At 41.9% G+C, this 13966-nt stretch overlaps 1 protein-coding gene across 1 annotated transcript; it reads right to left on the reverse strand.

The window, feature by feature from the left end:
• Positions 1–227: 227 nt before the first annotated feature.
• gadd45b (growth arrest and DNA damage inducible beta) lies at positions 228–2066 on the reverse strand (the record flags this gene model as incomplete). Its single annotated transcript, NM_001292590.1, is given in 4 exon segments — positions 228–446; positions 1067–1280; positions 1436–1537; positions 1806–2066. Coding segments are annotated over 4 exon segments (474 nt in total). The 3' UTR covers positions 228–332.
• Positions 2067–13966: the final 11900 nt, after the last annotated feature.

Raw genomic sequence — 13966 nt, forward strand, 5'->3', positions numbered from 1 at the left:
GGGCTTAAGGGCTCCTTTTGTTTGCTTGGCTCCACAACTCCTTTCCAGTCCTCGTAGCCACGACCGCAGTCCACTCCAGACACGCTTTCACCTCTCAACTCTGCTCTGAATCAGATCCAGGTTCTAGCACAAACCACTCTCCCTCTGTCCCTCTGCTGCTCAGCTCCCCGTCAGTCTGAGCGCCCGAATCCACAGCCTTCTCAAATCAGCCTTGATTTTTTTTTCTTAGCTTTGCAAACAACGATATTTCAACCCCATTCGCAATCTCTGCTTCGTGGGTCATTTTTTTTTTTGTGTGTGAGGGAAAAAAAACACAGCACTCTTTTCCGTCTTCAGCGCTCTTGCAGACACACAATAGGGACCCACTGGTTCTTGCTTCTGCTTTCTTCGCAGTAGCTTCCTACTTCTTCCAGAGCGTCGCATTTCCAGGCATCGGTGTGAGAATTCTGCAAATAGACAAAGACAAAAAAAATTCCGACGTTACAAACACGTCACGGTAATCACCACGTCAGTTCCAGTCAGTCAAGTCACAAGGCAAACCAGCTTTTAACTGAGCACACTGTTCCACGCCTGCAAAACCATTAACCCATCAACCACCACCACTACTACTATTATTAAAACCTTCAACCCACCACTAAAATAAATCAATGTAAATTAATAATAAAGTATTGCGGCTTTGCTTTATTTCCCCTCAACCCGCTTCGTTTTATTCGGTATTAATAATAATTTGGTAATAATAATAATAATAATAATCCTTGCATTGGACATAACGCCTTATTGCCAGCGTTGCGACTTCCTCCAAGCGCTTCGCCGGAGTCTAAAATGCATTGGTCTCGAATTCATTTTGTGGGCGAACACCGCAAGACGTTTGAAATTTAAATAGGAAATTCTTTGGGTGTCTTTTTTTAAAAAAAAGATCATTTGCAGATCAAATGCAATTATTATTTATCGCAGTATGAGGATGATTTTTTTTTGTTTGCAACGATTGCATTAGAATTGCACCCCATAAGTAATAATAATAATAATAATTATCCTGCAAGCTAAGAGGACAGGGAGAGATTCTCACCGTGACAAGGATGCAATGCATGTCCCTGGGTTCAGAACCCTCTTCCCCGACCCCCAACAGCTCCTCCAAACGAGTGACTCCTCGCAACCGCACGATGTTGATGTCGTTATCGCAGCAGAAAGCCTGGATCAGGGTGAAGTGGATCTGCAAAGCGATGTCCCCTTCGTCCTCCTCATCAGCCGCCAGCAAACACAGCACAACACTGTCAGGATCTCTGCAGAGACAGGGTGGGTGGTGAGGAGAGATCTGTTAGACAACCATTCACTTTATTAATGATGGGTTGCAATTTGCTATTGCTTTTTTTTTTGCACTCCCTCTCTCTCCCTCTCTCTCTCTCTCTCCCTCTCTCCAAAGTTGCATAATACTTACACATTCATTAACTTGGCTGATTCGTACACCCCGACTGTGAGACAGTCCTGTCGTTGAGCAGCGACCAGCAATTCTTCCAAAGCTTGATCAATGGTCTGCATCCTGGAGAGAGAGAGAGAGAGAGGCAATGCATTAGAAATCCTGGTGAGATAACACTTGGAAACATACTCACACACACACAGCTTAAAAGCTGCAAACACTCCACACACACACTCCACACTCCACACACTGTGTGAGTTACCCCACACTGAACCAGTCTTAAACCCCAGTTTGCATCCATCCACCAAAATAAAATAAAAAAATACCCCTTTGGTCCAAAAGAAACAGCATCTTTTATCTTCCCCCCACAAAAAAAACACTCTTAACTTACTTTTTGCTTGTGTTGTCAGTCCCAGTGATTTCCTCCAGAGTCATGTTTGGGAGCAAGTAAATCCAAATAGGTTCTCTTCTTTTTTTCTTTGGAAAAAAATATTTTTTTTTAAAAAAAAGAGAGATGAGGAACAAAACAGACACGTTGAGTTCTCGTTGTGCAAAGGAAACAAGTGAGTAACAATCCCCAGTTCGAGAAGAGAAGAATCCAAAGGGTTTCTGGTGTGAGATCTGAAGCTTTGTATCTTTATCTGTAGTTTGAGTCAAAGCTGCATCTCCTTTTATACCTTCCAGACTGTGAACGCCCCCTCATTAGAAATTTACCCTGCAATTGGTTAAGGCATTGGTAATGTGTGTTAATTTATGCCTCCCCCCCCCCACACACACACCCACATACACACCCACACACATACACACTGTTACATGACTGCCTGTTTTGCCTTGACTGGGAAATTCCTTGTTTCTCTCTTTTTTTTCTTTTTTCGCAGAATCATCTTGGCCGGTGGGGTGAAGTTGGTGGTAGGGGAAGGTTTGCAGCTCGCGATACTGACTGAGCAGATAAACCTCCCCCACGCAGCCTTGCCAGTCCGGTCCCTGCAAATAACCCAATGGTTGTAATAATCTGTAATTGCATTTGATATCATTACGCCTCATCGCGTCTTCGGGACGTCTCAAAGCGACTGTGCATTTTGTGGGCAAACCGCGGCAGCCGATTGCGCACAACGGCGTCCCGCAAACAGTCGTGGGTTGAGTGACCAAATTGTAGTGATTATAATAGTCGTCCTTACGTTTCATACAGTGCCTTTCATGTCGGAGGGACACATCAAAGCGCTTCACAGGGATGTGCTGTAAAGTGTAGTGACTGGTGTTTTACAGGCTTAAGTTTGGGATGTGGTTTAAATGGCTTTCAAACATCCCAACCCACCTTCCCCCCCCCCAAAAAAAAACAACAACTATCTCCTTTGTGCTGATTCTAAGTGAGCCAGATTTTGTCTGGCAAGGCAGCAGCCAAAATGTCCTTTCTGCAACCCTAAACTGGAATGGTTGCTATCTGTATTGGGAATTTGAATGAGTGCTTTGCATTGGATTGCACAGATATTACCGCAGGGGAACATCCAGGCAGTGTTATTTTCCAGAATGTAACCTTGACTCGAAGCCACGCACATATTTTTAAACATTAAATAATGTTCCAAGATCCCCAAACCCATTCAGAAAGTTTTTTTTCTTCTCTCTCTCTCTCCCTTTGCGTTGATTGAACGAGACTGATAGCAGTGAGTCGATGTAAGTAGGAATAAACAGTAGCAATAATTCGCTGGGGGCTTTGATATTAAGGGGAAAGTAGGTGAAACTAAAATATTAAAACTTTTGCAATCGTTTCCTGGCAGGAGCCAGATACTTTTGCTACCTGTGGTACAAAGCGGTACTGGATGTACTTCAACCCTTTAACAGTACACAGTGTATGTTTGTTTGTTTCAGAAAGAAAAAACACAATGAGCTCGAAAAATAATCATTGGCTGTTTCTTTTATTCACAGCAGCTCTGGGTTCGGGTAAACTCCATCTGCTGTAGTATCTTAGAATCGCATCTGCCACATAAACAGAAACACATGCAAAGGACATTTCTTTTAAAAAGTTTGCAGGGAAGGGAATTATCCTTTCTGCAAAATCTACAGGGAGGGAAGGGAGAGGGAGGGAGAATAATTGGAATGACTTTAGTCAGAAAGGGAGTTATGTTTTTTTTTCTATGGTTTCGCCCACAAACCACACAGTCGATTCCCTTTACAAATATATTCTGCGAAGTGCCTTTGAGACGTCTCAACGCCGTGATAATGCACTATATCAAATGCAAGGATTATTATTATTATTATCGTGAACTCCCCATGTTGGCATTTGAATAAGCGGCTCTGTAATGCACACTGTCACATGTTGCACACTGTATGTTTACAACTTAAGTTACAAGTATAGGGTATCCTTACCCTTTAAAGTGTAAATCTGTAGGGGGCTAAATCACACAAAAGTTTCTGAAAGTTCCCACAGGAAATCTGACAAATTCCTATCATCTGTTGTATTTCTGATCTTGCACACAATTTAATTTACATCTTGTATTATATATCGTCCTGTTGCATATATATTGTATATATATTTATATAGCAAATGTTCTGCGCATTTTTGTAATCTGTAATAGGGCGAAACCTTGGGCAAGTTTCCTTACTCCACACAGAGCCTAATAATAATCCCTCCAAAGAAAAACAATAATAAATTGGTCATTTTCAATCTACGACTGTTTGTGGGACATTGCTGTGCGCAATTGGCTGCTGCGTTCGCCCACAAAATATACAGTCAATTCACTCTACAGTATATTCTGTGAAGCGCTTTGGGACGTCTAGAAGACATGAAAAGCGCTATATCAAGTGCAAGGATTATTATTATATTTATCTGTTATAATATATTCTGTGTACATATCTGTTACCGATATTCCGCATCTAGGTGTTCATTGTGCGCAAGGACTGTATATAAAAAAACTGTTTAGGTTTCACAGAGAACTCACAAGAAGCTCCAATAGCCGTTAAAGTGTTTGGACTCAGTTATAAACAAATTTCATAAGTCAATACAGTACAAAGGGAAACCGAAAACACGTATCAAACGCCGCCCCCTACTGGTCGAGGTCAACATTTGTCCCGCTATCAGCTCGTTGGTTCCATCTGGGGGTAAAGGGAAGAAAACCCCAAGGTTCTGGGTCACTGTTAGGGAAGCAGAGCGATGCGTTTTCTCAGGTGAATTTACCTGGAGGTGCGCTCAGATGTCTGCAACTCCATTCCGCGGCCAAAAGCATAGTTAGTGCAGAAGCGCAAATTGCCTGCGCCCACAGACAACCGCAACAACTTGCACTTAAGTAGCAGAGGAGCGTCCCAAAGTGCTTGAACCTTGGCAGAGCGTGCACGACGCCAAGCTGAGGGGGGGGGGATTGTAGGCATGGTTGAAGAGGAACGACCTGAAGATGGGGAAGGAGTGAGCAAGGCAGAGGGATACAGGGAGAGTAGGCAGTTTATATACAGGGTATACACTCTACAGAAACATTATGAAGCACTTTGAGATAATTCCTGACATTTATAGTTAAATGCAAGGATTGTTATTTTATTTTGCACTGCAGCAATAATGGTGTCTTATTCCCCCCACCCTCCTCCCTCCAAATCCCAGAGGTATCAAGGCCAATCGAAGCACCCTTACTGCTGTTCCTACTGAGAGCAAGCTAAAAGAATCGTACTTGTAATTAATGAAAGAGAGGAAGCAGCAATGCGTAAGATACCGGAACATACTATCAAAGAAGATTTCAAAATTATTTGGGGTCAGAAGGTACATATCGTGTGGCTTCCTGAAGGGTAGGCTGTGCTGAACCAATGCCTTGGAGCGTGTGGAGATAGTCCGGGTGAAGGTAATGTGGCTGATATCAAATATCTTGAATTTCACAGGCATTTTACAAAGTCCTTGACTGATAATAACTGTGTTCACTTCAGTTCCACCCTCCTGTAAACACAGGAAACTGTTGATAAACAGTCAAAGATGGTCAGCTTGTCTAATGGCTCAGTAGGTATGGTGTGCCACTGGCCTAAAGTTTCCTGCCTTGGTTCCTAGGTGGCATAATAATAATAATAATCCTTGTATTTGATACAGCGCTTTATCACATAGTTGAGGCGTCTCAAAGCGCTTCACAGAATACACTGTAAAGTGAATTGACTGCATATTTTGTGGACAAAATGTATCAACCACATGCTCAATTAAAGCAACAGGCAGGAGTGATAGTCACTGCAGTTTAAACATTAAGGTTTATGTTTTTATTTTGAGATGCATGAAATACTTTGTGCATCTGGATTCGTTTTCAATTTGACTCAATAATAACGCGGTTCTATCGCTCCTTCCTCTAGCAGCAATTGACCGGTTGGAGACCCCAGGTTTAATTTAGGCCATTGTTGGACAGGTTAGTTTTACCCTATTATATTGTATTTTTTTGTGTTGTATTGTATTGAAGCTTTCTTCTATTCTTGTTATCTGTGTAATTTACAAGCAGCAAACAGCACCACCTCATAGCCAGATGGTAGTACTGCAGCCAAATGTCCTGTTGTTTTTGATCAGCCAGGGTTTGGCACACATGGAAACCCATCACCAACCCATCACCACGCTTAGCAGTATCCCAACCAGTTACTGAAAGTTGTACATATTCATTGATATGTTGGGAGCGAGTGGGATTCAATTCAATTCAATTGATCAGACTGCTCCTTCCAGGCTTGCTGCCGAGCCAGGCTGGTTGGTCCTTCATTAACAGTGCCTTATGCCTTGCCGTACGTACTGTACACTGCCTGGTTCAGGAACCAGACCACCTCGGAGACTTGCCTTGATTCCACTATTCCATTGCCAGGCATGATTATCTTTAGCCAGCTCATCCCAGCCACATAGAGACACCTCTCCCTAAAACCCAGGACGTAGTGAGCGCTAATGATTCCCCTACAGTCTGAGTTAGTTGCCTCAAACCAGCAACATTTAGATCGCGATACCCTGTCTGACTGATTTGCTCTAACCTTTGCTCAGGTGTGACAATTGTAGCCCCGAACGGCTGCTTACAGCTGAGATGTGTAATTCTTAACATGAGGGAATGAAACAAAAACAACTTGCATTTTTAGGTGTTTTTTGCCCCCAAAATATGCAGTCAATTCACTTTGAAGTATATTCTGCGAAGGGCTTTGAGACATCTCGAAGACGTGATAACAACAACAAAATTACATTTGTATAGTGCCTTTCACGTCCTAAGGACATCCCAAGCCACTGAGGTGCTACATCAAATGCAAGGATTATTATATTTATTAGCAGGACCACAGGCCTCACCACAGGTGAAAGCTGGAAAGAAAACTTATTTTTTGACCATAATCACTGTAATTGTTCTGTTTTTCTACATGCTGAAGATAAGTGATTCAGGTCCAGGTGACTGAGAGGAAGGACAGACTGTTTCTCGGATACAAGGTCATTAGTGTTGTATTAGCTGTTGCTAGAAACGCTGTATTTTTATTTTCTGCTTGCAAAACAAGTAGTCACCAAGCCTCGACTGGCTAAGAGCTGGACTGCTTAGAAGCCACCAATGTTATTTCCCCCCCCCCCCCCCTTTGTATCTCCAGTGTTTGCCTCTTTTTTCCTTTCACCAGGGCAAGGATCTAAGGGTCCCATCTTGTGTCTCAACAAGTGTATCATCTTCCTGTGTGAGTCGCAGAAATCAGGTCCTGTTCAACTGTTCAGGTGGAGGTTGAGGATCCCGTGGGCTCGATTGGAAAAGAAAAGGGAGTTTCCTCTGGTGTCCCGCCGACAATTCTCCAGGTACCTCATTCCTTCTCATCTGTTTGTGGGACACTGCTGGGCCATATTTGCCCACAAATACACAGTCACTACACGTCACAGAAACCTCTGTGAAGCCCTCCGAGATGTTTTGATGACGTGTTAAGGCGCAGTATCAAATGCTGGGATAATTATTATTATTATGTATCTGTTTGGCTCAGTCTCACTAGGGATTTTACCTAAGTCGGGGGGATTTCATTTTATTTCCAAAGGGAGAATGAATTAAATTCATAGCTTGGAAGAGCTGAAGGTCCATACAGATTAGGAAGGTCCCAGGTTACAATCCACAGGACATGTTTCATTTGCTCATCTTAACTAGGGCACTAGTCAGGGGTACAAATTGGTCATAGTGTCCTTAAGAGCAAATCAGTCAGATCCCTATCCACTGATTCACTGAGGAGGAAAGTGTGAGTGTGGGCTGTGTTTGTGAACAAATTGTCTCTGATGTCCTCCTCTGTCAAACAGGATCAACAGCAACAACTTGCATTTAGAAAGAGTCCTTCACCCGGGGTAGTATCTTGGAGCACTTGACAGTGTCGGAGTCTGACCTCAAGCCAGGCAGAGAGGGAGAAGGGAGATGCCAAAATCACCTGCACCCCAACCCAAGTCAGCACCGCACCTTCATGATAACAGGCAGAGTCCTAACATTGCACTTGAATCCATATCTTCTGACCTGGTAGTTACAACACATCCATTTTTTGCAGTATACAGTATATGTATCTGCTTTATTATTCGGCCTCGAGATAGGATGCTGCGCCGTTTGCTGAGGTTGGCAGCACAGAACTATATGAACATTCCTGGCGTATGTTCGCTGTGTTCCTTGTTCTGGCAGCTTGTGCAGTTTAAAATCTAGAAACACAAAACGTTTTGAAATGTTCAGATAAATTATTCTATGAATGTATTTGAGCAACAACCATTTAATACTGCTGACTGATAAAGGATTTCACCATCTGACAGTATTGTATGTCTGTCTGTCTATGTATGTAGGTATGTATCTTTGTGAGTGAGAGCCACAATTGCAGTAGTTAGTAGCATTTGAAGGCTGTTGAAACCTGATATTCTTGTTCCATTTAGTGTATCAATAATAATATGACTAAAAGAGTCTGTAAGTCCTCTCTGGATTTTAAAGACCAGACCCTCCATACAAACTTCATACAAAGGCATCCTTTATAGCACAATGTGTTGATACCCAAAGACAACCTGACAGTGTTAATTAAACAAGCCCAGATTGTTGTGTACAGAGCGACCACCACCGACCAGAAGCAATACAACATCATGTTTCAGAGAACAGATCATTATTGCTTTCTAAGTACTCTGAACTCTATGCTTATTTTACACTGAAGGGAATTTGTACAAAAGAATTTCATGCAAACATATGGGAGGGCGAGGGGGGTGGGATGGGTGCCAATGTGAACTGTGTCTAAGACCATAAGATGCAGGAGCAGGAGTAGGCCATTTGGCCCCTCGAGCCTGTCCCGCCATTTAATAAGATCATGGCTGATCTTCTAACCTAATTCCATTTACCTGCCCAATCTCCATATCCCTTAATCCCTCTATCCTTTAGAAATCTATCAACCTCAGTCCTGCATATATTCAAGGACTGAGCATCTACATCCTTCTGGGGTAGAGAATTCCATAAACTCACTACTCTTTGAGTGAAGAAGTGTTTCCTCAACTCTGTTCGGAAGGGCTGTCCCTTAATCTTTAATTCTAGATTCTCCTACCAGGGGAAATAGTCTTGCACTGTCTACTCTATCAAACCCCATAAGAATCTTATATGTTTCTAGAAGATCACCCCTAATTCTTCTATATTCTAGAGAATATAGGCCTAGTTTGCTCAACCTATCCTCCTAGGTCAAACCCCTCATCCCAGGAACTAACTTAGTGAATCTACACTGCACCCCCTCTAAGGCGAGTGTGTCCTTTCTTAAATAAGGAGACCAAAACTGCACGTAATATTCTAGGTGCTGTCTCACCAAGACCTTATACAATTGCAGCAAGACTTCCCTACTCTTGTATTCTAACCCTTTTGCAATAAACGCCAACATGCCATTAGCCTTCCTAGTTGCTTGCTGTACCTGCAAACTAACTTTTTGTGACCTGTGTACAAGGACACTCAAATCCCTCTGAACACTAACACTATCTAGTCTCTCCCCTTCTAGAAAATAATCTGCTTTTCTGTTTTTACTACCTAGGTGAATAATTTAATTCTTCCCCACATTATATTCCATCTGTCACCTTCTTGCCCACTCACCTAGCCTATCTATATCCCTTTGCAATCTTTTTGTGTCATCCTCAGAGCTTGCTCTCCTACCTAGCTTAGTACCATCCGAGAATTTAGATATTTTAAGTTCTATGTCCTCGTCCAGATCATTGATATAGATTATAAATATTTGAGGCCAAGCACTGATCCTTGTGGCACTCCACTCATCACATCCCACCAATCTGAGAAGGACCCATTTATCCCTACTCTCTGTTTTCTTCCCGTTAGCCACTCTTCGATCCATGCTAATACATTGCCTTTAGTTCCATGTGCCCTAATCTTGTGTAGCAGCCTTTTATGTGGCACTTTGTCGAATGCCTTCTGAAAATCTAAATATACTACATCTACTGGTTTCCCCCCTATCTAATCTGCTAGTTACATCCTCAAAAAACTCTAAAAGATTTGTTAAGCATGACTTCCCTTTTGTAAAGCCATGTTGACTCTGCCTAATCATATTATGGTCCTAAGTACCCCACTACAACGTCCCTAATTAAGGATTCTAGAATTTTCCCTACCACCAAGGTCAGACTGACTGGTCTATAATTCGCCATCTTCTCTCTCCCACCCTTCCTAAATAGTGGTGTTACGTTTGCGACCTTCCAATCAATGGGAACCATTCCAGAATCCAAGATCAATTTTGCAAGATCAAAAACAAAGCATCTGCTATCTCTACAACCACCTCTTTTAAAACCCGAGGATGCAGGCCATCAGGTCCAGGGGGATTTATTGTTTTTTAATCCTATCAATGTTTCTAGTACTATTGCTTTACTAATGTTCATTTCTTTACGTTCCTCACTAATATTAGCCTTCAGATTCCCCTCTATTTTCGGTAAGTTTTCAGTGTCCTCTAACGTGACGACAGAAGCAAAATAATCATTTAATGACTCTGCCATTTCTTTATTCCCCATTGTAATTTATCCTGTCTCTGCCTGCAATGGACCCACATTCACTTTTGGTAGTCTCTTTCTCTTTATGTGCTTGTAAAAACTCTTACAATCTGTCTTTATGTTCCTAGCTAGTTTACTCTCATATTCCATTTTCTCCCTCTTAATCAGTTTCTTGGTTTTCCTTTGATGTTCTTTAAAGCCCTGCCAGTCCTCAGGTTTACTGCTCTTTTTGGCAGTATTATAGGACTTTTTTTNAATTTTATACTTTCCCTAACTTCTCTAGTTAGCCAAGGTTGAACCACTTTTCCCGTGTTTTTTTCCAATGGAATATGTGATCACTGGGAATTATGTATTATATCTTTAAACGCTTGTCATTGCTGGTCTACCGTCATATTTTTAAATCTAATTTCCTAGTCTATTTTAGCCAAATCTTCTCTCATACGACAAAATTCAACAACAACAAAATTACATTTATAGAGCGCCTTTGACGTCGGGAGGATGTCCCAAAGCACTGGAGGGATCATGTCCAAATTACTTGGAGGGATCATACCTGCAAAGTTGGCTTTATTTAGATTTAAAACCCTGGCTTCAGATTCAACCATATTACTCTCTAACTTAATGTTAAATTCCATCATGTAAGAGTCACTCTGCCCTAGAGGAGCCTTAGCTTTCAGATTACTGATTAGCCCTATTTCACTACACAAGACAAGATGCAGGATAGTGTTTGTGAATAAATCTTCTGTCACATCCTCCTCTGTCACGTAGGCTCACAGTTGTCCAAAGCACCTGGGTCGTGGCGATGCACCACATCCGAAATCAGCACCTTCAAGAGAACAGGAGGAGAAATAAGATAATAATAATAATAATCTTTGCATTTGATATAGCTAACACCTTATCACATAGTTGAGACATCTCAAAGCGCTTCACAGAACATACTGTGAAGTGAATTGACTGCATACTTTGTGGGCAAAACGCGGCAGCCAGTCACGCACAACAACAACAACTTGGATATATATATATATTTGTGTGTATATATATATATTTATGTGCACACAGCAGTGGCCCACAAACAGTTGTGGATTGAGCGATCAAATTATTATTATTATTACTTGGAGGGATTATTACCCCCGGAAAAGCTTCACAACAACTCGTGCTCACGCAGAGCCACTTGCAATGCATGCAAGTCTCAGAGCTGTATTGACATTACAACAAATGGCCTTCACATGTTTTACCCACAGTACGATCAGCCTTGTTGATAAAGCAAATCCAACAGATACTCACTGCTGCAAATCAGATTAAACCTGCTCCCTTTTCAGCTGCTTTTAGTCAAAATACCAAAGTCTCTGCTTTCTCCCTGTCATCTCACAAGCTGTGTATTTAAATTTTCTCCCCTCCCTCCGTCCCTCACACACAAAAACAATGAGTGTGTCATGAATGAGAGTAAATGTATCTCGCTTTATAATTTACTCATGTCAAATTAAACGAAGTTAGTTCTGTTTAAAAATAATCAATCTCCAATGTTTTACCACTGTCTCTTAGTTTTGGGAATAAGTGGTTTACTTCACACTAATTTGTTTTTTCCCCTATTTAAAGGTTGTATAACTCCTGCTGCTGTGGTTATAGACAGGGATAGAGAGAAAAACAGAAAGCAAGAGAGAGCACACTGGGCACGTGTTGGAACACATATTGCTCCTCAGAGAATTTAACATTAGCTCCACACGTGGCAATGTGTGTCAGACTGGCTAGGTTGCAAGCACTCTTGCCTCTGATTCAGAAGATTGTGGGTTCAAGCCCCACATCAGCTTCGAACTCACACAGTCTAAGCTGCCACTCCAATGCAGTGCTGGGGTGGGTGTTGCATTGTCAGAGGTGCCGTCCTTCGGATGAGATGATAAACCGAGCCCCTGCCCAGTCTGGCTGTTCAGGTGGACATTGAAGATCCCACATCACTACTCGAAAAGAGAAAGAGTTTCTCCTAGTGTTCTGGCCAACAATCCCCCAAATAAAATTGATCATTCACTTCATGGCTGTTTGTGGGACAATGCTGGGCGCAAACTGGCCGCTGGGTTCACCCACAAACTACGAAGTCACGGCACTTTACTTCTATATCCTATCAAGCACTTTGGGATGTCCTCATGCTGTGAAAGGCGCTAAACCAAATGTGAGGATTATTACTATTATGAATGGATACCCGCCGTGACATTGGCTGAAACAGAACCTTGTTACACAAGGAACCCTTGGGGTCGGAGGAGGGAATTTGCCTAACACATAGTTTTTATCAACTGTATATTACCAATAAAGGAGTAATAAAAAATTGCAATTTTTTTAGCAATAGTCGTGAGATAGGCTCCCAGTGACAGTCAGTCTCCCTTCAAATCTTTCTGTTACTACTACTAAGGTAGGTACCTACAGCCCTTCTGTTACCCATTCATTACAAGTAAAATGATTATTCATTTAGTCTTAAGTGCACTTAAACAGGCAGGTGCTGAACTCAGTCCCTGGTCTGTGCTAAATTAGCTAATCTCAGAGAAGGTAATCTTAAATTTTATGACCGAATTGTCCCAAGGCTAAAACAAAGAGTAATTTCAGGCTGCCAAGGTCATATAATTAATTAATCGCTGCAATGATCCACTCTCCTGAAAGTGTGGGTATAAGTGCTTGAATGTCAACATCTTGTATCCAACACTTCATTGGAGAGCAGATGGAGCCACAGACGTTAATATTAAAGCAAATATAGTAACATGGGCTCATTCATCATTCATCTTTCACAAGGACAGGTTGTTTGTGGCTCCTCTCACAGTAGCCTGACATGGTATCTATCCATTTAGTAGCAATGACAACCAACACAAACACATTGAGTGGCTTTGAAGCAACCCCAAACCTCAGTCTTATCTGGGAACAATCAGAAGGTTATTAATCCTTCACTGCATCACCTTGTCATTGAACCCTGTGGTGTCTGAGGCAGGTTAGATTTAACTCTTTGTGCACTCAATGTCTTCTGCAGCTTTTCTGTTTGTGAGTATTTTTCCTAAACTACAACATGATGTGAAATTGGTTGGCATGGATTATTGGATTTTGTGGTTAAGATCCTGCCTCACCTGATCTGGTATTCCAGCTGTTTAATAGTCACTGGGGACATGAAAGGTTTGTCTTCAACTTCTCTTGTTGGGACCCTGCATTACATTTACACTGAAATTCAACCCAAGTGTCAGTGCATGAATCATCCAATACTGCTGTCTGTCCTTTGTGGAATGTGGATTCTTTTGTAGGTATTGCAATAAACTCATATACAAAATAATGAGCCTGTCCATTGAGAAAAGGATTGAACAGCAGGGTGTGCAGTGTTGGGGAAATTGTAATGAGTTGGATGGCATTTGAGTAAAGTTGGAGTTGGATGGAGTTTAGATGGGAGTTTAGATGAAGTTGGATGGAGTTTGGATGGAGTTGGATGGAATTTAAATGGAGTTGGATGGAGTTTAGATGAAGTTGGATGGAGTTTAGATGAAGTTGGATGGAGTTTAGATGAAGTTGGATGGAGTTGGATGGAGTTGGATGGAGTGGATGGAATTTGGATGGAGTTGGATGGAGTTTGGATGGAGTTGGATTGAATTTAGATGAAGTTGGTTGGAGTTCAG

Source organism: Callorhinchus milii, unplaced genomic scaffold (assembly GCF_018977255.1).
Source record: "Callorhinchus milii isolate IMCB2004 unplaced genomic scaffold, IMCB_Cmil_1.0 Scaffold21, whole genome shotgun sequence".
In the NCBI taxonomy this organism is placed as follows: Eukaryota; Metazoa; Chordata; class Chondrichthyes; order Chimaeriformes; family Callorhinchidae; genus Callorhinchus; species Callorhinchus milii.